We start from the raw sequence: 26,308 nt of genomic DNA, 5'->3' as shown, positions 1-26,308 counted from the left end.
GTCCCCTTGACTTGTCCGGACTTGTCCGACCTGCCTAGCTCCTTTTCCACCTATCCACTCCACCCTCTCCTCCCTGACCTATCACCTTCATCACCTCCCCCACTCACCTATTGTACTCTATGCTACTTTCTCCCCACCCCCACCCTCCTCTAGCTTATCTCTCCATGCTTCAGACTCATTGCCTTTATTCCTGATGAAGGGCTTTTGCCCGAAACGTCGATTTCACTGCACCTTGGATGCTGCCTGAACTGCTGTGCTCTTCCAGCACCACTAATCCAGAATCTGGTTTCCAGCATCTGCAGTCATTGTTTTTACCTAGTTTAGTCTGGTGCCAGTGGTTGGGAAATTATTGGAAAAAGTTCTAATGGACAGGACAGGGACAAATCAACATATGGAAAGGCAGGCATTGATTAGGGATAGTCAGCATGGATTTGTTGGAGGGAGATCCCTTCTGATTAATTTCATTGAAAAGGTGACTAAATATATTGATGAGAGTACTGCAGTTGATGTGGTTTACATGGACCAGTAAGGCCTTTGAAGAGGTCCCAAATGGAATGCTGGTCCAAAGGTAAGAGCCCATGGAATCCAAGGCAAGTTTGCAAACTCGATCCTAAACTGACCTGCAAATAGGAGGCAAAGTGTGAGCAGAAGGGTTGCTTTTGTAATTGGAAATCTGTGACCAACGGTGTCCAACAGGGATTAGTGCTGGGACGCTTGCTGTTTGTTATGTACATTATTGCCCTGGATATGAAAATAGACGGTATAATGTGTAATTTTGTGCAGATGAAACAAAAATTGGCAGTGGTGTTCGTAGTGAGGATGATCTCTGTCTTAAGTGTGATTTTGATCAGCTGGTAAATTGGGCAGAGCAATGACAGATAGAATTTAATCCTGATAAGTGCAAGGTGATGCATTTTGGGAGGTCCAATAAGGGAAGGATTTACACAATGAATGGTAGGGTGTACTGAGAAGCAAAGGGACCTTGGTATACAAGTCCATAGATGCCTGAAAGTGTCAGTACAGGATGGTGAAGATGCTTTACTGAATGCTTGCACTCAGCTTAGCTGTTGCATAGAATTTAGGATTAAGGAAGTCTTGTTGCAACTTTAAAACATTGATTAGGCCACAGATGGAATACTGTGTGCAGTTCTCATTGCCACAGTATCAGAAGGACATGATTACATTGAAGATAGTGCAGAGAAGATTCACTGCAATATTGCCTGTGATGAAAAGCCTCCATTCTGAGGAAAGACTGGTTATGCTGGCTTTATTTTTCCTGGCGCAGAGGAGGCTGTGGGGGGATTGGATTGAGGTATACAAAATTATCAGAGGCATAGATAGGGGAAATGGTAAGAATCTTTTCTTCATGACAGACATGCCTAAGATCAGGGGGCATAGATTTAAGATGAGGAGCAAGTGGTTTAGAGGGGATCTGAGGAAAAATAATTTTTCACCCAGAAGGCAGTTGAAATATAGAATAGGTTGCCTGAGAGGGTAATGGAGGCAAGTATATAAGAGGCATCTAAACAAGTTTGGTAGTGTATGACCAAATGCAGGTAAATGAGATGAGTTTCTTTGTTGCTTGTGTTAGCGTGGATGAAATGATATCAGTCCAAGCCCAGAGTGCGGTTCAACAATCGGTAACGTTTATTGATACAGTAACACCGGCGGAGACCAACCGAGGTCCAAATCTCGGCTGTTCTGCTGTTCCCGCGCGCTGCTACACATTATATACCTTTCTTTGTCAGGATGTGAGAATTTTGAGTATGAATGGGATAATAGTTCCCCATCATCGCTGGAGTAGGTGCAAATGGTGGGTTTCCTGCCGTCCCAGGAGAGTTGCAGTGTACACACAATAGGGTGCTAATTGGATTATGTAAACGGGTCCGGGTACTATCTGCTTGTCTCTCTCTGTGTGGGCTGGGGGCTAGCACCCCCCTTTGTTCCCTTGGGGTGCTGGTGTGTATTAGTCTGTTCGTTCCTGTCTGGTGGATGCCTGTCCTTTGTGTCAGGATGGTTCTGTATTGATGAATATGGGTGTGTTTCAGTCAGTCTCTTGATTTGATTAGGAGATGGGTTTCTATATTAATTAGCTCCGGAGTTTCGGTCTATGAGTCATGGTTAGTGTCTGGCCTAGTGTGGATTTGATCTGTCCTCTGGCTCCCATCTCCCGGTCACGTGGGCGGACCGGCAGCTGCTGAGTTCTGTGGGTTTAAGCTGCGGCTGCCATTTTTAAAACACAAAATGAATTCCTATAGTTTTACCGATGTAGGCATAGTCCCGTGGCAAATGTGGAGCGGCTGTGATGCCCGCTTGCACTTGGCATAGATAAGGTGGGGTTGATAGCCCTGTTTCTATGCTGTACAACTGTATTATCTCATTGGAACATATAGGATTCTTAAGGGGCTTGAAAGGGTAAATTCTGAGAGGATTATTGCCACTCATGGAAGAGGATATAGTCTTAGAATGTAAGGGTAACGATTTAAGACTGAGATGAAGAGGAATTTCTTCTCTGAAGGTTGAGTTTCTTTGGAACTCCTTGATGAAGAAAGCTAATGGGGCAGAGTCCTTGTGAATATTTTAGGCTGAGATAAATAGATTCTTAATCAATAGGGAATTCAAGAGTTATTGGGGAAAATGTAGTAAACTGGATATGAGGAATGTTGGATCAGCTGTGACGGAGCTAGCTAGAGGAATCTTTATTCTTATTTCTTACGATTTTTATGGTATTCATATGTTAACTTTAGCTTTTTATTTTTATCAATCCTTGGAGTTTCCAGGGTAGATTTTTCCTCATAGAGTTAGCACTGGTTTCCTAAGCACAACCTTAAAGAAAACAAGGTGTTATTTCAAATAACACCTTCGCATTAGATGAGTAATATAATTTATAATTGTAAATATAATTATAGTTGATATATAATTCTTTGAAAATAGCATCACCGATAGGCTGGTTAAGAAGGCATTTAGCCCACTTGTCTTCATTGCTCAAACCTTTGAGTACAGGAGTTCGGACGTCATGTTGAGGTTGTACAGGATGTTGATGAGCCCTCTTCTGGAGTACTGTATCCAGTTTTCAGTTATAGGAAGGATATTATTAAACAGGAGGGTGTTCAGAAAAAAATTACCAGGATCTCGCCGGAAACGGAGAGTTTGAGATATAAAAATAGACTGGAAAAGCTGGAGCATAGGAGGTTAAGGGATGACCTGATTGAAGTTTATAAAATCACGAGGAGCATAGCTAAGGTGAATGACAAGGGTCTTTTCCAAGGGTAGAGAAGTTCAAAACTAGGAAGTATATTTTTAAGGTGAAAGGAGAAAGATACAAAGGACATGAGAGGCAATTTTTTGTTTTACACAGAAAATGATTTGTGTGGGGGATGAACTTCCAGAGAAGGTGGTAGATTCTGGTAAAGTTATAATCTTTCAGAGATATTTGTATATGATCATGAATAGAGAAGGTTTGGAGAGATATAGGCCAAGCACAGGCAGGTATGACTAATTTATTTTGGGAACATGGTCAGCATGGACTGGCTGGACCAAAGGCTCTGTTTCCATGTTGTATGAATCCATGAGTAATCTAGACCAAACGGCATAATCTTAAAATTAGACCTGTGCTGTTTATATATAAAATAAGAAAGTACATTTTAGCACAAAAGGTAGTTGAAAGCTTAAACTCCCTTCCTCAAAACGTCTGTGGATACTTGACTAAGTGACATGCTCAAAATTGAGGTCAACTGTTGGCATAGGGTCTTGAGCAAAGTGGAACAATAAGCTGGTAAATGGACTTGAGATAAAACAATCAACTATGATGTAATAGAATGATGGAACAGACTCAAGCTGCTGAATGGCCTCGTCTTGTTCCTGTGTAAACTGGGTTCATTAGAAGCACTGATATTGAATTGAAAAATTCCCTTTTTAAAGCTTAAATTATACTGTTTATCTCCTAATTTAATTGCGGAAGGTGAGCTTTTAAAATATCATTTTTTTTTATTTTGCATTTTAAAATGGAGGTATATAGATGTGGATCAGTTCTGTGAAATATTTTGAAATATCAAGAAGTCATTAGGAAATTGTGATCAAAATACATTAGATCTAAAAGAAGATACGTGATTGCAGTCATAGTGTCATAGAGATGTACAGCATGGAAACAGACCCTTCGGTCCAACATGTCCATGCCGACCAGATATCAAGTGCCTAGGATCCCTGTAGCTTTAACAGATGCAATGTTTATACTGCTGGGTGTATTATATGCAGTGTAATCACATCAAGGCAATTAGATTTGTTTAGACTTTAGACTGGAGTTCAGTTCAGAAAGTACATTATGTAGTGATTGGAACAAGGTCATGAAATAGGTGTTTCCTGATTGGAGCTGTTTACCTGTCCAGGCTGGGAGCCCTGCCTGACAGATATAAAGCAGAATCATAGAGAGGTGTAGCAGGGAAACAAACAACTCGTCTATGTCAACCTGAAATCCAAACTTAATCTAGTCCCATTTTTCAGCACTTGGCCCATATCCCTCTAAACCCTTCCTATTCATATACCCATCCAGATACCTTTTAAATGTTGCAATTATACCAGCCTCCACTACTTCCTCTGGCAGCTCATTCCATACACGCACCACCCTTTGCATGAAAGGTTGCCCCTTAGGTCCCTTTAAATCTTGCCCCTCTTACCCTAAACCTACACCTTCTAGTTCTGGACTCCCCCACCCTAGGGAAAAGATCTTGTTTATTTACCCTATCAATGCCCCTTTGACTTTGTAAACCTCTATAAGGTCACCCCTCAGCCTCTGACGCTCCAGGGAAAACAGCCCCAGCTTATTCAGCCTCGAGGTATAGCTCAAACTCTCCAACCATGGCAACAACCTTGTAAATCGTTTCTGAACCCTTCCACAAGTTTCACAACGTCCTTCTGATAGGAAGGAGACCAGAAATGCACACAATATTCCAAAAGTGGCCTAACCAATGTCCTGTACAGCCGCAACATGACCTCCCACCCCTTATACTCGATGCTCTGACCAATAAAGGAAAGCATGCCAAACGCTTTCTTCACTATCCTACCTACCTGTGACTCTACTTTCAATGAACTATGAATTTGCACTCCAAGGTCAGCAGGTTCAGCAACACTCCCCAGGACCTTCCCATTAAGTGTATAAGTCCTGCCCTGATTTGCCTTTCCAAAATGCAGCACCTCACATTTATCTAAATTAAACTCCATCTGCTACTCCTCATCTCATTGGCCCATCTGATCAAGATCCCATGGTACTCTGAGGTAACCTTCTTCGCTGTCCACTACACCTACAATTTTGGTGTCATCTGCAAATTTACTAACTATACCTCCTGTGTTCACATTCAAATCACTTATATAAATGACGAAAAGCAATGGACCCAGCACCGATCCTTGTGGCACACCACTGGTCACAGACCTCCAGTCTGAAAGGCAATCCTCCACCGCCATCCTATCTTCTACCTTCAAGCCAGTTCTGTATACAAATGGCTAGTTCTCCCTATATTTCATATGATTTAGCCTTGCTAAGTCAAAAAGTGTGGTGCTGGAAAAGCACAACCGGGCAGGCAGCATCCGAGGAGCAGATCCAAAAGTGGATGTTTCAAGCAGAAGCTCTTCATCAGAAATGCTTATCTCATTTTTGAAGACTTCCCATTTCCCATTACTGATGAAGAGCTTCTGCTTGAAATGATGACTCTCCCGCTCCTCAGATGCTGCCTGACCAGTTGTGCTTTTCCAGCACCACACTTTTTGACTCTGATCTCCAGCACCTGCAGTCCTCACTTTCTCCCATCTAACCTTGCTATCCAGTCTACCATGAGGAACCTTGTCGTACGCCTTACTGAAATCCATTTGATCACATCCACTTCTCTGCCCTCATCAATCCTCTTCATTATTTCTTCAAAAGACTCAATCAAGTTTTTGAGACATGATTTCCCATGCACAAAGCCATGTTGACTATCCCTAATCAGTCCTTGCCTTTCCAAATACATTTAAATCATTCCTTCAGGATTCCCTCCAACAACCTGCCCTACACTGATGTCAGGCTCACTGGTCTGTAGTTCCCTGGCTTTTCCTTACCTCCCTTCTTAAATAGTGGCACGTTAGCCAACCTCCACTTTTCCAGCATCTCATCTGTGACTATCAATGATACAAATATCTCAGCAATGGTTCCAGCAATCATTTCCCTAGCATTCCACAGAGTTCTAGGGTACACCTGATCAGGTCCTGGGGATTTATCCACTTTTACGTGTTTTAAGACATCCAGCACTTTCTCTTCTGTAATATGGTCATTTATCAAGATGTCAACATCTATTTCCCCACATTCAAATCTTCCATGTCCTCCTCCACAGTAAACACTGATGCAGAATATTTGTTTAGTATCTCCCCAAGCTCTTACGTTTCCACAAATAGGCTGCCTTGCTGACCTTTGAGGGGTTCTATTCTTTCCCTGGTTACCTTTTTGTCCTTAGTGTATTTATAGAATCCCTTTGAATTCTCCTTAACTCTGTTTGCCAGAGTTAAGGGACTCATGTCCCTTTTTTGCCTACCTGAATTCCCTCTTAAGTATACTCCTACTGTCTTTATATTCTTCTAAGGATTAATTCCATCTCTGTTGTCTATACTTGACATATGCTTCCTTTTTCTTAACCAAAACCTCAGTTTCTCTACTCATCCAGCTTTCCGCAAACCTATCAGCATTGCCTTTCATCCTAACAGGAATGTACTGTCTCTGGACTCGTATTATCTAATTTCTGAAGGCTTCCCATTTTCCAGCTGTCTCCTTTCCTGCAAACATCACCCTCCCCCAATCAGCTTTTGAAAGTTCTTGCCTAATATCATCAAAATTGGCCTTCTTCCAATTTAGAACTTCAGCTTTTAGATCTGGTCTATCCCTTTCATCACTATTTTACATCTAATAGAACTATGGTCGCTGGCCCCAAAGTGCTCCCCCACTGACACCTCAGTCACCTGCCCTGCCTTATTTCCCAAGAGTAGGTCAGAGTTTTGCACCTTCTCTAGTAGGTACATCCACATAGTGAATCTGAAAATTTTCTTGTACACATTTAAAAGTTCCTTTCCATCTAAACCCTTAACATTATAGCAGTACCGGTCTGTTTGGAAAGTTAAAGTCCACCCCCCTCCCCCATAACCACCCTATTATTTTTGCAGCTAACTGAGATCTCTTTACAAATTTCTCAATTTCCTGCTGACTATTGGGGGGGTCTATAATACAATCCCAATAAGGTGATTGTCCCTTTCTTATTTCTCAGTTCCACCCAAATAACTTCCCTGTATGAATTTCCAGGAATATTCTCCCTAAGCACAGCCGTAATACTATCCCTTATTAAAAACGCCACTCTCCCTCCTCTCTTGCCCCCCTTTCTATCCTTCCTGTAGCATTTGTAGCCTGGAACATTAAGCTGCCAGTCCTGTCCATCCCTGAGCCATATCTCTGTAATTGCTATGATATCCCAGTCCCATGTTCCTAACCATGACATGAGTTCAATTGACTTCCTTGTTAGGCCTCTTGCATTAAAATAAATGCAGTTTAATTTATCAGTCCCACCTCATTCTCTGCCTTGTTCCTGCCTGCCCTATTTGACTCACTCCTTTTCCCAACTTTACCAGTTTCAGATTGATCTCTTTCCTCATTGTCTCCCTGGGTCCCACCACCAATTTTACTTGTTTAAATCCTCCAGAGCAGCTCATGGAAATCTCCCTGCCTTAGTACCTTAGTCCTCTTCCAATTCAGGTGCAATCCATCTTTCTTATACAGGTCACTTCTACCCCAGAAGAGATTCCAATGATCTAAAAACGTGAACCCTTCTCCCCTGCACCAGCTCCTCAGCCACGCATACATCAGCTCTATCCTCCTATTCCTACTCTCACTAGCCCATAGTACCAGGAGTAATCCAGATATTACTACCCTCCTTTTTAAATTCCTGCCTAACTTTCTATATTCTCCCTTTAGAATCGCATCCTTTTTGCTTCCTATGTTGTTAGTTTCAATGTGTACAGCACCCTCCTGCTGGCTCTTCTCCCCTTTTAGAACATTCTACAATCTCTCCGAGATATCCTTGACCCTGGTACCAGGCATGCAACACACCATTCTGATTTCTCGTGCCCCGACGAGAGAGTCCCCTATCACAATCAATCACTTGGAACCTGATGTACCCTCATTACATTAGAGCCAGTCTCGGTAGAGAAACTTGGCTGTTTGTGCTACATACCCCTGAGAGTCCATCACCCCCTACATTTTCCAAAGCAGCATACTTGTTTGAGATAGGAATAGCCACAGGAGACTCGCGCACTATCTGCCTCTCTCTCCTACTCATTTACCTGACTGTATCTGCTGTTTTTCTCCTATCCTATAACTTCCATTCATCATAATTTCTAGCTCTTATAAATTACTCATTGCCTCTAACTGATCCATGCGATTGGATAGGAATCGTAACCAAAGACACTTCCTGCAGACATAATCATCAGTAACATGGAAACGCTCCCTGATGTCCCACATCCAACAAGAAGAGCACATCACTCTACTAAACGCCATCTTTGCCCCTTAACAATTTACAGACCCAGAAAATAGCACCGTCTTATTGCTCTACAAAAGACTGCTCCAGGCTAAGTTAGTATCTATGTTTTATATTTTCAAAATGTAGTCAAGAGACAGATCTCCATAAAACATATAATCAAAATGAACCCACTGTACTCAGTACTGAAGATTTACAGCAAGGTTAGCTTTTCCCGTACTGGGAGCTCTCCCATACAGGTTCCTCAAAGGTCAGCCGAGAATTATGCTGTTTGTTAATTTTTCCTAGACGCACTCTGATGTCCAGAGATACTTGAACTCAAACAGCAAAGGCACTAACTGTGCTGGGTTCACTGCTGTGACAGACAGCAGTGTCGGTTTCTTTCTCTGACTATGTGGTCTCTGCCTTTGTTTGTCTTCCTCCTTTTAAAAGTGCTGTTGTTTTGATCTTTTCTCCCCAGAAGTTCCAAAACAATGCAACAGCTTATGAAGCAGTAATTGCTGCTCCTGGAATTAGAGGAATTCACCTCCAATACCTAATATATCTCAAAAAAAGGAACAGCTCTTAAAGCCACAATTATTTTCCCATCCTCCATCTTGAGTTACCCAATGTCGGAATTCTGTTCACTCTAAAAGTCTGTGTCATGTATTATGCACATGTAAATAAAGGGTGACTTGGTAATGTGGTATTGGTCTTCATGGAGTTATTTCAGTGGCAACGAGAGAAAAACATGTCCCTGAAGAGATTTGCTCGCAACAGTCATCTTTGATTTGGGGTAAGGGTTTCTGGTATTGGGGTGCTGTGACTCATTTGATCCCACCATCAAAGTCTAGACCCAATATGTGGAAAGAATGCGTTATTTTTTCCAGGCAAATGAAATTGGGGCAGACGAAAAGCAATGAGTAGGTCTCCTGACAGTTTGTGGACCCGTAGCTTTTTTGGTTACTGGAAGCCTAACCATCCATGAAGTACAAGATACTATAACTTTTCAAGAATTGACGGATTTAGTTAAGGAATATTAAGACCCGAAGACTCCTCTAATTCTGAGACACTATTAATTTTACTTGGCAGTCTGAGAACTGGGGAAATCCGTATTAGGATTTTTGATGAGGTTAAGACAACTGACAGAGGCATTTGATTTTGTTTTACCCCTTAATGAGATACTGAGAGACCATTTGGTATGTGGAATTAATGATGTGACCATATAAAAGCACCTATTAGCTGAAGCTCAACTGGACTTCAGCCAGGCACTACAACTGTCATTAGGAAATGCGGCAACTGGAGCATGAGTTGTAGGGTATGCCTGAAGGAAGTGGACACCCCCCTTAAGGTCAGTTGAGCTCAGGGAACACCACTGGAGTGAAGATAATTACATAGCCTAACTCAGGACATTTCCTGAACAGAGGGACTCTGGGTCCAGTGGTCTGGTGGAAAGACCAGTTCAAACTTTCAAGGCAGTCTTACAGAAACAGCCTACAGCGTTTCTCAATGCCAAACTGTCCTGGTTCCTGCTTGATTATAGGACCACAGGGACAGGTCCAGCAGAGTTCCTAATGGGGAGAAGACTCACACCTGATCTTCCCAGACCATGGGGATGAGGTGAAACAGCATCAGGAATGCCAATGCCAGGCACAAGACTCCTCTAAGCGAGAGAGACAGTTTACTTCAAGGGATGAAATTTGGATTCAAAACCACAGGAATGGCCCTGCATGGAGAAGAGGCATGGTTGATGCAAGGTCAGGTCCCATGACGTACAAAGTTTGGGTAGGAGACGTCGTGCTGAACAAGCACAAGGACCACATAAAAGCTGCAACCTCTTAAAACATACCCGACCCCGGAGAACATCTGGCAAGGCTGTCAGAACCCATGGGTTCTCCCCATCTGCCTAGGGTCTGAGGATGAGATGGACATGACAGGTGTCACAACCTTGACGCTGTTATCACCTGAATTTCTTCTGAGATGCTCTTGACAGAAGAAGCAGGATATGGTGGAGTGCACTCCCCCAATATCCGAGGCAGAGTTGGAGAAATCGGACCTAGTGTGAAAACATCCCAGGAGAAATTACAGGAAAAAGAACAGGCCTACGTCCTAGCAGTTGGAGGGGAAGGGATGTAGTGACTGGAACGAAGTCAGCCAGGTAGACCACATAGAATATGAGTTTCCTGATTAGCGCTGTAAACCTGGTCCAATCAGGGAGCCCTGGCTGACAGATATAGACACGATTGACAGGGGTTCTGTTCACTCTAAGAGCCAACTCTGAGTTACTGAGTTAGTGTTAATATCCCAGTGTAAATAAAGGGTGCCTTGGTGATGGGATACCTGCCTTTGCGGAGTTATTTCACTATGGTTTCTCCAAACAAGGAAACCAAGGTTTCCCAATTCAGTTCAGGAATCAATCACCTCAGCAAAAGTAGTTTTTAGGCTATGAAGGTTCCAAACCAGGACTGTTTGAATAGAAATCTTCAAGTTGTTAGAACTGAGCAAGTTAGACCATCAGAGATGTGAGAGATTCATGGCATCAGACCAGATAAGCAGTTCAAATAAAGATTTAAAAAGCTGAGATGGAATTGATTATTCTTTGGGACTAAGTCTCTGTAATGGATGGTGTTGAGAAACAAGTTGAAACTTTAGATTGTGGTATTTGAAGAGAAATTGATTTGAAATCGAATCAACTATTGATATTTCTGAGTTGAGATGACACCTATTGTTAAAAGCTATCTTGAGAATGTAACTTTAAAAAAGTCCTGGGACTTACATATGAAGGAACCGAAACTAACATGATAATTCTAAAAGATGAAAGACCTAAGCTAAATTTGTTTATTATTACATTCCATAACACTGCAATCCTGTTGATATAAAGTTGCTGTGTCTTATCATTCTGCTCCACAACCACCTAATGAAGAAGCAGCATTTCAAAAGTTAGTGCTTCCAAATAAACCTGTTGGACTATAACCTGGTGTTGTGTGATTTTTAACTTTGTCCACCACAGTCCAACATAGGCAACTCCAAATCATTGATATTTCATGTAGCCGTGTGATTGAACAACAAGCATATTTACATTGAGGTAAATAATTTAAAAACTATAATAATTGGACAGAATAAACAGTGAATCTCGCAGTAATTGAGGTATATATGCCAGCTTATCAAGAGTGCCAGTACAAAAGGTGCTGGTTAAAACAAAGTTTGTTGTATATGTCAAGCTTATTATGTTTTCTTTTGCTTGTTGTGTGTAACAAACTAATGTTCTGTTGTTAAAGAACATCAGTGTTGATTATATTTCAAACTCATAACTTGATCACCTAGAGATGAGAAAGAAGCTAATTATTGTTTTCTTATTCCTGTGCTCCTCAGTTATGCACATCTATGAACAAATATATCGTGGAACTAGAGAGGCTATCTTGGGTGGGGAAGGAATTGGTCATCTCTGGCTGTGATTGTCCCTTTTACTCAGCAGAAAAAAGAAAATGTTCAGTGACATTGATAAGTGACACCAAAGTCTTTCTTCTGCAAATCACCAAACTGACAGCTGGATTTTCACTCCTGGGCCAACCACCCAAAGCCCAGAAAATTCACGCTTGATGCACCAGTCCCAAGACAAATTATTCCAAATTGCTAAATTCACTTTTGGTGGGTGTGGGTGGGCTTTTACTAAGAACATGCTAACTTCACAGTTACCTTTGCATATCTTCACTGGCCATGAAAAATGCGTTTTATATTTGTTCAATGTTAAGTTTCTCCATCATGATTAAAAGAATTCCATGTTTTTGTAATCCTTTTTGAAGTTTGTTTCCATTTATATTTTAATTTCCATTTATATTTTCTATATGTATATCCAATTAAAATAATTTAATTTCATTGTCTAAAAATGTGAATTAAAAATGAATAATTTCAGTGTCGTTAACTTCCTGGATTGCTGTGTGTGAATATTTCAATGTGATTGGCTGTCTACCTGCTTGCTGACATCACTGTTACTGCATGGCAAGAGATCCTCTTGACCTGGTGCCTGGTTAAAACTGTCATCAGAAGTGGCAAAAACAACAACACAAAGATTACAAGATCTTTATAAGCAGTTCTGTTCCTAGTTTACCACTGACTGTAAAATCCCACTTTACACATCAGAATACTATGCCTTCATATATCATTTAGATATAAGAAAGATCCTTTGAGGAATATATACCGAGTGTCTTCCCCATTCAGTTGTGCACATCTCAAACCATTGGATGCAAATAGTTTTAGGTATTTAATTTATGATTAACCCATCAGCGAATAAATGATACTCGTAATGCAAGAACGACAGACCTTAAGATCAGCAAAATAACTGTCAAGTAAAAAAAATTAAGGTCAATAGAACTGAGTTTACAGGTTTAATCTGAGCCATAAATCTTCATGCCTCAAGGATGTTCCTTTTTAGCAGAATGATATGAAACATTGATCTATGTATTTGATCTTCAGATCCATCCTTATTCGGTGATACAACTTGACAAAATCTCATTTGGAGGATAACAATGAAGAGACAAACTATTTATTCCTATTAATGTTACTTTCTTTAATTGATTAATGTTTCATATGTCTTGTTCCTTTTCTCCTCCTCAGTTTATTTATCAGGAATGAAAAACTTTATCCTCTAGTGGCTCTATCCTCTCCCCTATACCCAACATGCTTACATATTAATATGGCATAATGTACGCGTAGTAAAGGTGAAGAAAATCCAATGATTTGACATGTTGAGACAGTTTATCTCTTGTTTCAAAATTAATCAAGAAGATAATATTAGAGGACGTGGAATATTGGCAAAAAGTCATAACAGATGCCTAACAGACCAATTCACGGCTGTCCAAGGTGCCACTTACTGAAGTTTGTGAAATTATTAAAGTGTCCTTTGTGACTCTATTGTGCCTGCAGTCATGAAAGTTACAGTATTTTCAATACAGGGTTATTCCAGTCTTATAGATCTTCGACATTTCAAGATGCAGAATAACCAATGATTCAAGAGGTGATCTGTACAATTTTAGAAAGTTTTCAGGCTCATCAGCTTCCACAATGTGCATATCGATATTTGGACAGCTATTGCTGACATCCCAAGGTGCTAGATCTGAATATCACACTCCTACAAATGCTCACAGTCGATCTAAGTATCTACATTAGTTGCAAAGACTTCTAATTACTCAACATGCACATGGTTTATACTGCTTGAGGAAAGATCCGATGATAACATTTGATTTCTGATATGTTGGCCTTTTCTGACCAAGGCATTTGAATTAACTTTTAATGTATGGAGGAAATATTAATACTCGGTATTAAGTTTAAAACTGTTATCTGTAGAGGTGACGTCTGTAAAGTAGAACTCAGTTGAAGAGAATGTTCTCACATACAGTATAGCCAACTTTTATATTAAAATAAATTGGAGCTTAGGGAATTACTGGCTTGACTTAAGGAGAAGTGTGCAGCTCCTTTCAACTGTTGTTGTGGGTGACAGGAAGATATCTGTCTGAAAAGTTCAAGACTGTCACTGGTAATGTCAAAGACTATTCCCGATGTAGTGTGCATAGACAGGTCACATTGGTCTTTGATTTTTACCATGATTTTTGAGAAGCAATACAAAACAAAACTGAAAACCCTGTGCAGCAATTTGTACATCAGAATTTTTAAAGTTTTACAGAGCAACAGGATTCGGTAGCCTTAACAGAATTGGTATAGATCTCTTTACAGTTTCACTGACATTGTGTGGCTGAGACAAAATGTCTCGAACAGATTATGTTTGAAGTATATTATATGCTGTTGAAATATAGCATGTAACAGTTCAGTACAACTTAGATATAGTTCGATCGGCATGTGTGTTCTGTTACAGACTTGATTTAACTGAGAGTAAGGTATTCATGGCTAGTTATAGTAGACATGGTATTGGTTTGAAGTTTTTTTGCTTTATTGAATGTTGTCATTTGTCAACATAAAATAATTCAATTAAGTGAGCATGACAATATTTATAGATACTGTATTAATTATGTATTATACTGCTGTTATCAATGGTTAGCATGCAAGCACTGGAAACTATTAGTTCAATTTTTTTTACAGTAATATATAAACATGATTGTATCACTTTCTAGTTACACATTGTGTTTTCCGTAGCAGCATTTTGATATCGTGTTGATTCAGCCAGCCTTTAAACATTTGATTTAAATGATGAGCAAAACATTCAATAACAATTGGTTTGCATCGCAGGAAATAATATAAAGGGCAAAATAATGTGATCTTCCCAAACTGTCATACCCTTCAGGTGTTAATAAGGCAACTAACAAAAGACCTAAGGGAAGCTGTATATTGTATTTGATAGCAGGTGCCACTTATACAGCAATTAGATTTTCTCATTTCTACTGAACGGCTCCAAAAGCCTCAGGGTATCCTCAAAATCTGCTTCCGTTTACCATTCAACTGTTACTGTCGTTAGGGATGAAACATATTCCCTTGATGTACTGAGCAAACAAATCAGGTTAGTTGATTCATAAGTTCCAATTTATGATTAATTATTACTTTTCATATATCAGGGTTACAGAGGTAGGAAAGTTATCCAACTATTTGTATTAAATAGGAAGTATTTTAAGGTTGTGTAACTGAACATGGTAATATAGCATTTAGAATATGTTTATTCATTGCGTGGGCGGTAACATCTTGACATTGTTCTCTCTGCTGGCCGAATTCACTATGGACAGGCGACCTGTTAAAATCAATTTGTTTCAAATCCCTGTACACAAGCGCTTGGACTAACATGCCCACTGGAAACATTGCAAAACATGTTCATATTTAATGGTGGGCAAATAGAAAAAACATGTCTGGTCCACATACTTGTATGACATTGCAATATCAAAAGTGGTGTTTCTTCACAACATCTCTAGGTTGATCAACTGTTTATGCACATTGGAATTACCACATAATTGAACAACTATATGTTTAGTCCAGATTTACTTTGTCTTTAATGAATCTTTGTGACTGATTGTCTTTGTCCCAGGTGTGATTCATAATCTTTTTTCCAGCTATGGGTCATATCTGTCACAAAGGAAGATGGTTGTGGTTGTTGCAGGTCAGTCAGCTCAGCTCCAGGACATCTCTGTGGGAGTTTCTCAGGGTAGTGTCCTTGGCCCCGCCATCTTCAGCTGCTTCATCAATTACCTTCCCTCCAGCATAAAGTGGAGAAGTTTGATGATGACTGCACAGTGTTCGGCACCATTAACAACTTCTCAGCTACTGCAGCAGTCCATTTCTAAATGCAACAAGATCTGGTCAATTTTGGGCTAACAAGTCTCAAGTAACATTCATGCCACACAAATGTCAGGCAATGATCATCCCCAACACCAGAGAATCTAGTCATCACCCCTTGACAATGGCATTACCATCACTGAACCTCCACTATCAACATCCTGGGGGTTACCATTAATCAGAAACTGAACTGGGCTTGCTGTATAAATACAATGGCAACCAAGAGCAGGTTGGAGACTAGGAACTTTACAGTGAGTAAATCACCTCTTGACTTCCCATTTGCAAGTTCCACTCACCATCCTGATGTATTGCCATCTTGTCACTGGGTCAAGATCTTTCTCACTAACAACAGGTGAACTACAATGGTTCATGAAGACAGCTCACCACCATCTTCTCAAGGGTAACTCGAGATAGACAATAAATGCAGGCCCAATCAAAGATACTTATATCACATGAATGATTGAAGAAAAGTTAAACATATTACTTTATTGCTATTCTGTTAAATTTTGAGGAAGAATTGTCGCTGAACAGCAGTTCCTGTCATATCAAAGTTGTTCACTGCTACAGCTGACGTGATATATCAGTGGAAACCTTTTAAACACATCACTGATATCTTTTTGATTAACTACCCATTGTACCATGTCAACTAATCATATCAACATTTATACAAGAAATGGAGAAAATATCATTCAAGAAAAGTACAACATGGTAACCTTTATTAATTTACAGTGTTTGATCCACTTTGATTAACATCAATACAAATGGTTGATCACATTTTGAGAATATGGAACAATGGAGTAAGCTACAGAAATTTGTAAATGGCACGCCATCTGATTAAACGACCTCTTACCTTGTTATATGTAGCTGGAGGCCCTGTCAAAGGTATATTCCGAAGAGTTAGATCAGCATGCACCACATCCCTCAGTTCTATGAATCAGTCCCAACTTATGCTTGACTTGACTACCTTCAACGGGAACGCTCACTGTAAGTACAAATCTCTGGATGAAATCTCTATATTGGTATTGTGTCAGTATTGTAATCTGAGGATGGTAAAGAATGTTAAGGCTGTAGAGATGGTTTAGAATAAGAACACCCAATATTTTCTGAGCCTTAAGCCTGTTGGTTATGAGAAAAGCTCCAACGTTTACTCAGCATTTAAGAAAAGCATGATTTATGGTTGAAGTTTTAAACAGTGAAGGTAATGGAGAAGAGCAGAGGCAATGATCCAACACTTGATCCCTCAAAACTCCTTCACCATTAATGAGAGAATCAAGTCCAACATTTTTGAAATAGACTTTTAAAATAGTGATGGGAAAGGATAGGTTGGATCTAAAAGTTGAAGTTCTAGATTGGAGGAAGGCCAATTTTGACGCCTTTAGACAAGAACTTTCAAAAGTTGATTGGGGGCAGATGTTCGCAGATAAAGGGACAGCTGGAAAATGGGAAGCTTTCAAAAATGAGATAACAAGAGTCCAGAGATGTATATTCCTGTTAGGGTGAAAGGCAAGGCTGGTAGGTGTAGAGAAATTGAGGTTTTGGTTAAGAAAAAGAAGGAAGCATACTATTCCTGATGGAGGGTTTTTACCCGAAACGTCGATTTTCCTGCTCCTGTGCTGTGAATCTTGAAAGGGTTCAGAAAAGATTTACAAGGATGTTGCCAGGGTTGGAGGATTTGACCTACAAGGAGAGGCTGAATAGGCTGAGGCTGTTTTCCCTGGCATGCCAGAGGCGAAGGGATGACCTTATAGAGGTTTATAACATCATGAGGGGCATTGATAGGGTAAATAGACAAGTATTTTCCCCGGAATGGGGGAGTCCAGAACTAGAGGACATAGGTTTAGGGGGAGAGAGGAAAGATGTAAAAGGGTCATAAGGGGCAACTTTTTCATGCAGAGAGTGGTATGTGTATGGAATGAGCTGCCAGAGGAAGTGGTGGAGGCTAGTACAATTACAACATTTAAAAGGCATTTGGATGGTTATATGGATAGGAGGGGTTTAGAGGGATATGGGCCAAGCTCTGGCAAATGGGATTAGATTAGGTTAGGATATCTGAACGAGTTGGACCGAAGGGTCTGGTTCTGTGCACTACATCTCTATGACTCTTTGTCACTTGCCTGGATAGATGCAGCAACAACAGCTCCAAGGAGTTTAATATTATCAAGAAAAGAATACTCTGTTTGATTTCTTTCAAATTATTCAATACTTACTTCATGCACACACCTATCTCTCTGATACCTACCAGTAACTTGCTAAATTTATTCTAAAAACATCTATGTTGCAATGGCTGCTGCCACTAGCATGGACAAAAGCACAAAGAAATGGAAACACCATCATCTCTGAACACCGCTTCCCAGTCTCACATCTTTCAATATGTAACCATTTCCCATTATCAATATCAGGTCACATGAATAGTATTTCTCAACTTACATCACTATGGGACCATCATTGTTAGAAGGATTGCAGTTGGTCAAATTGAAGATTCCTGACCATTTTCTCATGTATCATTGACAACATAAGCACATTTAATATTTCAGTAAAGTTGGATGGGGTAGAAGGATCAAATTCATTACTATAAAATCCTTAGGTGGAAAATTAATTTAACCACCAGAGTGTATACACGCTAATTATAATTAGCAGTGTCACTAATGAATCATCATTAGCCTCATTTTCTTTCTATTTTTGTGTTTGTCTTGATTAGATCATCAACAGACATTGGGTTAACCTGGAAAGTCTGCTAATGACCTTCAACTCTAGCTCTCCACCAGCTCTCTTGACTCCTCTACTATATGTACATTGTTTAACTACTTTTCTGGCCTCCAGTCTTGAATGAGCTGCTATTTTACCAAATGAAGATTGTGAAGGACAAAGTCAACATCTAAACTTTACCTCAAACTGTATACTCTCATCACTTATATCATTTGTCTTTCCAGCCACTGGGCAAAATTATTTGTAACATCACCATCTATCTTCAGCTTCTGACAATGTATAATCTCTATCATAGAGAGTGCCAACTACCAGCTCTGTAACCTAATTAGCCTCTTCCTTAATCAGTCTGCTACTGAAACACTAAACCGTACTTTTTAAACTCTCGATTACACCGTATAGATTGGTGATTGCTTTGCTGAGCACCTCCCCAATCTATATGCCTAAGCTTCTGGTCGTCTGTCATTTTAATTCTCCATTTCACTTCTGAGGCCTTTCTGGTCTCTTCTCAACCTTCTACACTGTTCCAAAGAATCTCAACAGAAACTAGCAGCATCTGTGCAGAGAACCAAGGTTAATGTTTTGGGTCTAGTGCCACTTCTTCAGAACTGATGGTATTCGTATTTATCTTGATGACAAGGGGTGGGGGTAAAGGAGGAAGTGGACAGATGGAGTCAGAGTCCAGAGAGAGAGAGAGACTAAATGTTAGGCAGACAAAGGGAGTGTTGATAGTTAGAGCTGAAAATGTGTTGCTGGAAAAGCGCAGCAGGTCTGGCAGCATCCAAGGAACAGGAGAATCGTCGTTTCGGGCATGAGCCCTTCTTCAGGAATGAGGAAAGTGTGTCCAGCAGGCTAAGATAAAAGGTAGGGAGGAGGGACTTGGGGGAGAGGCTTTGGAAATGCGATAGCCGTCGTGTTGCTATGGTCTGGCGGTGGAGGAGTCCAAGGACCTGCATGTCCTTGGTGGAGTGGGAGGGGGAGTTGAAGTGTTGAGCCACGGGGTGGTTGGGTTGGTTCTCCCAGAGGTGTTCTCTGAAACGTTCCGCAAGTAGGCAGCCTGTCTCTCCAATATAGAGGAGGCCACATCAGGTGCAGCGGATGCAATAGATGATGTGTGTGGAGGTGCAGGTGAATTTGTGGCGGATATGGAAGTGTCTCTTGGGGCCTTGGAGGGAAGTAAGGGGCGCAAGTTTTGTGGGCGCAAGTTTTGCATTTCTTGCGGTTGCAGGGGAAGGTGCCGGAAGTGGAGGTTGGATTGGTGGGGAGTGTGGACCTGACGAGGGAGTCACGGAGGGAGTGGTCTTTTCGGAACGCTGATAGGGGAGGGGAGGGAAATATATCACTGGTGTTGGGGTCCGTTTGGAGGTGGCGGAAATGACGGCGGATGATATGTTGTACATGGAGGTTGGTGGGTGGTAGGTGAGGACCAGTGGGGTTCTGTCCTGGTGGCGGTTGGAGGGGCGGGGCTCAAGGGCGGATAGTTGATAGTTAGCCAGGGAAGAGGAAAAGCAACATAGGTGATTGTGAGGACTATGAATGGGTGAAAACGGGGTGCCTGCTCTGAAATCAATCCATGTCATGACAAGATCCGGGATGTCAGGTGTGTAAAAGACATGGAAGGTGGTGTTCAGGCTCAAAGAATATTGAATGTGATCGGATTGTGTCTTTTTATGAGGATCCACCTATTTATATTTACATAATTACTTACACATTGAAATGGAGAGGTTCACTACCTCAAGGTTGTCAATGTAAAATGGAGTAATGGCACTGGCCAGAGCATTGGGATAGCTCCCAGTGGGGATGAGCGAATGCAGTAAATAAAGGGTTGGTGAATTTCAGCCTTGTACTTTGAGATTTTTCCCAGTCCTCTTGTGTCCTTTGCAGCAAAGATCAAGACTAATTTCGATAGGGCTGGTCAGCAGCAAGGGGCCAAAGGTATTGTTGAATGCTGCTTTGGTTAGCTAGGTCTAAGGAATGAAGAAGCTGACATTACTGTGTAATCAGAATGTGCACGAGAAAGCTAGCAGTGATAAGGCTTATCCAATTTTAATTTCTCTGTAATCCTGTGGTATTGGGTGGGGTGGCACTCTTTGTTTATTATTGTAAATAAATATATATGGTGATGAAAAATCTTTTAAGATGGCCAGAAATCTTTGCTCGATGGTGATGACACCTCCTCCCCTTACTGATGCTTCCCTGCTCATGATGTACATAATCCAACAAGGTCATGTTTTGCACATCAGCAGAAGCTCAAGTTCTGATCAGTAAATAACAAAGAGAGTGTAAAGGTTATCATCTATTGTCAAAAGAATTTTTAAAAATAAATTGGCAAAATCAACTTGTCAGAAGACAAAGGTACCATTTACAAAGATAAACAGAGAATCTAGGCTCAATTTAAATAGAATTTTGTTTGATGACACTTGGTGTATATGCACATTTACAGATCACATTTTTGTGTTACATATCAAGATATCTTATTGAAGACATTAGTTGTAATGGATCCCCTTATTTAAGGAATGCTATTATTTCGTTGCAGCAGTTCAGAGAAGGTTCTTGAGGATTGTCTGATGAGGAAAAAGTTAACTAAGGTTAAAAGTTTGGATCTCTAGAGTTTATAACAATGAGGATTGATCTCATTGAGATATATAGGATCTTAAGGGGCTTGACAGGGTGAAGACTGAGAGGATGTTTCTAGTCTAAGACTACAGGGCACAGGCTCAGAATAAAGGCATGCCAATTTAAGATGGAGGTGAGGAGGAATTTCTTCTCTGATGTTTGTGTGTCTTGGGGGTTGAGGGTCAGAGTTCTTGTGTGTATTTAAGAATGAGATAGATTCTAGATTAGTAGGGGAAGTCACAAATTGTGTGTAAAGAGTAGGAAGGTGGGCGTGAGGAATATTGATCAGTGATGTTAAATGGTGTTACAGGCTTGAGAGGCCGAACAGCCTACATCTGTTTCGATTTTTTACGTCTCAAAGAGAATGAAAAGAGTCAGGGGCGCAGTTAGGCATTCAGTGGCCTTAAGCAACACTGCACAATGGTGTGTTGCCTTCCTGGTGCCAGTGTCAAGGGTTTCTCTTAGTGGCTACAAGACATTCTGCAAGGGGAGGGTGAACATCAAGAGGTCATGGTCCATACTGGAACTTAATGACACAGGCAGGAAGGGTTTAGAAAGTTAGGCAGCAAGTTGAAAAGCAGGACTTCCAGGATTGTAATCTTGGGATTACTTCCCATCCCACATGCTAATGAGACCAGAAAGACAAAAATTGTACAGTTGAATACACGCCTGAAGAGCTGGTGTAGGACGAAGGAATTCAGATATCTGGATCATTGGTATCTTTTCCATGGCAGGTTGGATCTATACAGAAAGGACGGGTTGCACCAGAATGGAAAAGTTTAAACTAATTTGACTACATGGTGGAAACTGGAGCAGCAGGTCAGCATGTATGGAGAAGATAGAGGTTAATAAGATGAACAAGTAGAGCCAGTTTAATGAACAAGAAAGACTACCAAAAGTAGGTACAGAAGTAAGAAATAATAAAAAGATGTTAAAGGACTGAATAGAGGATGTAGCCAGAATTAGTTTTTTTTATACAAATGTACCGAGTGTAAGGAATAATTAAATGAGCTGCAGGCTCAGCTTCAAATTGGAATCTATGATATTGTAGCCATTACAGAGGCATGGCTGCAGGATGGTCAGGACTGGAAACTAGGCACAGTAGGGATGGAGAAAATGGCAGAGGCGGGTGGAGTAGCATTACTGATTACAAAATCATGTCCATGGCGAGGGAAGATGTAAGAGGGGAATGCACCCAGTGGACACCTGGGTGGAACTGACAAACAGTAAAGAAGCAACAGTAGTGTCACATTATAAACTGGTAGCAGTTTAGAAGTTCTAGAAGGTATAAATGCTGGAATTAAGCAACTATGTAGCAAAGGCAAACCAGTAAGGGTGGCACAGTGGCTGAGTGGTTAGCACTGCAGCCTCACAATGCCAGGGACCTGGGTTCAATTCCAGCCTCGGGCAACTGCCTATGTGGAGTTTGCACATTCTCCCTGTGTCTGCGTGGGTTTCCTCCCACAATCCAAAGATGTGCAGGTTAGGTGAATTGGCCATGGTAAATTGCCCATAGTGTTCAGGGATGTGTAGGTTAAATGCAATAGTCAGGGTACTCTTCGGAGGGTCAGTGTGGACTTGTTGGGCCATAGGGCCTGTTTTCCACACTGGTATTCTATCTATGGCATGAATAGGCAATTGTAATCTTAGAGAGACCTACCAAAAAGGTTGTGAACGTCTAGTCTGTATGGGAGAGTTTCCTGTTGCCGTAAGCCTTGAATGCAGCAAAGGGACCAGCAATATTGGATTTGGTCATGAGCATTGAGCCTGATTTAATTACTGACCTAGTTCATGAGCATTTGTCAAATAGTGATCATAACATGATCGAGTTTCATGCAGCACTTAAGAGATAAGCAAAGATCAGATACTAGAATTTCGGATTTAAGTAAGGCAACGGAGACTGTTCACAGTAAACAAGACAATAAGAGGAGATTTTATAGTTATATAAAAATAAAGCAGCTGGTTAAGAGTACTATAGGTCACTCTGCTATAACGGGTGTTTCATCAGTGCGAATTGGCTGTAATGTGATTGACAAATTGTGGATGTTGTTTGGATAAGGCAAACTTGCTACCGAATGGTATAGCAATTTTCTATTAGTGATCTTCTACAGCGCAATTCTGTAGCTTTCCATAGCGCGTTTTCTATAGGCGAGATTGCAGAGAAATTCCGCTGTTGTGTTATAGCAGAACAATCTCTATTGGCACCCTCAAGGCTGGGAGTGGGGAGATTGTCAATGACCGTAAGTAAATCATCAATAACGGGGAAATTAATGGAACTGAAGAGTGACACATCCCCGAGACCTGATGTTAAAGGAGTTCGGAGCACCCTACCAATGCCTTACCATATCTAATTTCTCTGGATTCAGGAGTTCCATCTCTGCAATGGAAATTTGCTTCTCTCACTCTGCTCATTAAGATGGGTGACCAATGGAAAGAAGCGAATTATAGATCAGTTAGTCTAACATCTGTGGTAGGAAAATTGTTGGCATTTATAATCAAGGATAGAACTGATTACTTCAAACATTACTTCAAACTTCAGGGAGAGTCAGCATGGATTCATGAAAGGTAGGTCATGCCTGACAAACTTCAGAATTTTTTTGAAGAAGTGACAAAGGTTGTGGACAGGGGTAAGTTGATGGATGTTGTTTATATGGACTGCCAGAAGGCTTTTCATTAAGAACCACATATACGGTTGTCAACTAAGGTAGAAGCTTGCAGAATTGAGAGCAAATTACTGACATGGATAAGAAATTGGTCGAGTGTCAGGAAACAAGGTTTGAATAATAGGTAAGTACTCAAATTGGCAGGAACTGACTAGTGTCCCACAGGGATATGTTTTGAGACCTCAAATTTATCATAATATTCATTAAGGAATTGGATAATGGCATGAAAAATCAAATATCCAAATTTACTGATGACACAAAATTGGGCAGCATTGTGGACAGTGTGGTCGAGAGTGTGGTACTGGAAAAGCGTAGCAGGATCCAAGGAGCAGGAGAATCAACGTTTTGGGCAGAAGCCCTTCATCAGGAATGAGGCTTATGGGCCGGGGTGCTAAGAGATAAATGGAAACGGGCAGTAGCTGAGAATGTGATAGATACGAACATTTACCTGCTCCTCCTCTTTGGATGCTGCCTGACCTGCTGTGCTTTTCCAGCACCACACTCTTGACTCTGATCTCCAACATCTGCAGCCCTCACTTCCTCCCAGCATTGTAGACGGTGTTGATGACATGATATTGATAGATTAGGTGAATGCATAAAGCTGTCGCAGATGGATTTTAATTTGAGAAAATGTGAGGTTATTCCATTTCAGACCGAGAAAGAATAGATCAGGGTATTTTTTTAGAAGGTACAAAATTTAATACTGTGGATGTCCAATGAGATCTGGGGTTCAGGTGTATATCTGTTTAAAATACCACAGACAGTTGCAGAAAATAGTCAAGGCGGCTATTGGAATGCTCCTCTTCAAATCTGAAGGGCTGGAGTACAATGTTGCAATCATACAAAACCCTAATTAGATCCCACAGAGTATTGTGAGCAGATTAGGACACCACACCTTCGAAATGATTTGGAGGTGCCAATGTTGGACTGGGGTGTGCAAAGTTGAAAATCTCACAACACCAGGTTATAGTCCAACGGTTTATTTGGAAGCACGAGCTTTCAGAGCGCTGCTCCGTCATCAGGTGGTTGTGCACATGATGAAGGAACAGCACTCCAAAAGCTAGTACTTCCCAAAAAACCTTTTGGACTATAACCTGGTGTTGTGAGATTTTCAACTTTGTACACCTTAGGAAGGATGTTTGGCCGTGGAGGGAGTTCGACACAGGCTTACAACGATAATACCTGAACTTCAGGGGTTGAGTTAATGAGAAGAGATTAGACAAATTGGGCCTTTATTCTCGAATTTAGAACGTTAAGGGATGATTTCATCAAGATCTTCAGGATATTATCAGGGAAAGACAGGGTAGATAAACTATTTCCAGTGGTTGAATAATGAGAAGTAGGGACATAATCTAAAAATTAGGGCCAGACCATTCAGGAGAGATGTTACAAAGCACTTCTACATGGAAAGAGTAGTGGAGGTTTGGAACTCTCTTCCTCAAACAGTAGTCAATGCCAATGCAATTGTTAATAAAAATTTGTATCGCTTAAGATTTAAATTTAAGCAAAGGGATATGGGCCCAAGGTAGGCATATTGCATTATACATCTTTATCTTATCGTATTTTTAACTCTAATAAATAAAAAGGAATGCAGAAGAGTAGGATTAAAGTGGCTTTAAAAAAGGGAGCCTATTATCTGAACTAGATTTTAATATCATTGTTAAACTCTGATGGGAGGAGTACACCATAATCAAGCCCCACAAGCCATACTAAAAGTATAAATGTCTTATTTAATCACCAGAATGGTCAAAATATTTCTGTTTATTGCTGTTATCCAGAACAGAAGAGTCTATCACCATACTTCAGTCAACTAGTGTTTATTATAAGCAAACTTATTCTTACAATAAGTGGTCAAACTGGTTATCAACTAAGTTATTCTGCAGAATGAAACTGTACCTCCTTAATCCCAAAGGGACACACAATAATACAACTCCGAAATAGATTGGAATTTTTTCTTTAAAAAATGTGAAAAATATCCCAGTTGAGCCAAGCATCCAACCTGAAATGGTTTTAAAAAGACTTCTTTAAAAATGAGGTGGTCTCTTACTGAAACATAAGCACAAAATGTTGCATATTTGGTTTTAACAATAAAGTAGATGTTCATTTCACGAAAGAAGATAAAATAACAAACTTTTTAGAGATGTTGAAACTGACAGTAAATCATAATCCTATTGCTCCAAAAAACTTTCTTTACCAATCCAAGAAACATCTCTACAGTATCCAGTAACACCCTTTGTACAGTCTTCACCCCAGATGAAAACAAATCTTTCTCCAACACCTCAATCCACTTAATTTATCTGTGACTTCAAGTCCCAGTGTGAAATATCCAAGAGATTATTCCTGGAGCTTTCATACAGTTGAATTTAAATGTCCTCAGTTTCTACGGAGTTTTATCTAAACACTTCTGCCCTGGGACTATTACTAAGCTCCTCTAAGGTAATCTAGTTTGTATCTTCTCCCTTTCTCAAGAGAATTGCTCAATACAACCAAAAGCTTTTGCGGAACTTCCCCAGACTAAACACCAAAACTTTT

General features: G+C 40.6%; 1 protein-coding gene across 13 annotated transcripts in view; it reads left to right on the top strand.

Annotated features, from left to right (window-relative positions):
* Positions 1-26,308, top strand: part of invs (inversin) — a 277,037-nt gene that overhangs the window by 242,765 nt on the left and 7,964 nt on the right. For 10 of the 13 annotated variants that reach the window (XM_043690031.1, XM_043690027.1, XM_043690029.1 and 7 more), the window contains one exon: positions 16,659-16,778. In XM_043690031.1, coding sequence (XP_043545966.1) covers positions 16,659-16,778 — 120 coding nt within the window. Of the gene's footprint in view, positions 1-9,003; positions 9,886-11,894; positions 12,288-16,658; positions 16,779-18,492; positions 19,245-26,308 lie in introns of those variants that run through there. The other 3 variants (XM_043690035.1, XM_043690036.1, XM_043690038.1) reach the window with 3 other exon arrangements.

Source organism: Chiloscyllium plagiosum, chromosome 5 (genome assembly GCF_004010195.1).
Source record: "Chiloscyllium plagiosum isolate BGI_BamShark_2017 chromosome 5, ASM401019v2, whole genome shotgun sequence".
Taxonomy (NCBI): Eukaryota; Metazoa; Chordata; class Chondrichthyes; order Orectolobiformes; family Hemiscylliidae; genus Chiloscyllium; species Chiloscyllium plagiosum.
Note: the sequence above shows the minus strand (reverse complement) of the source record. Positions and strands in the feature narration are given on the sequence as shown.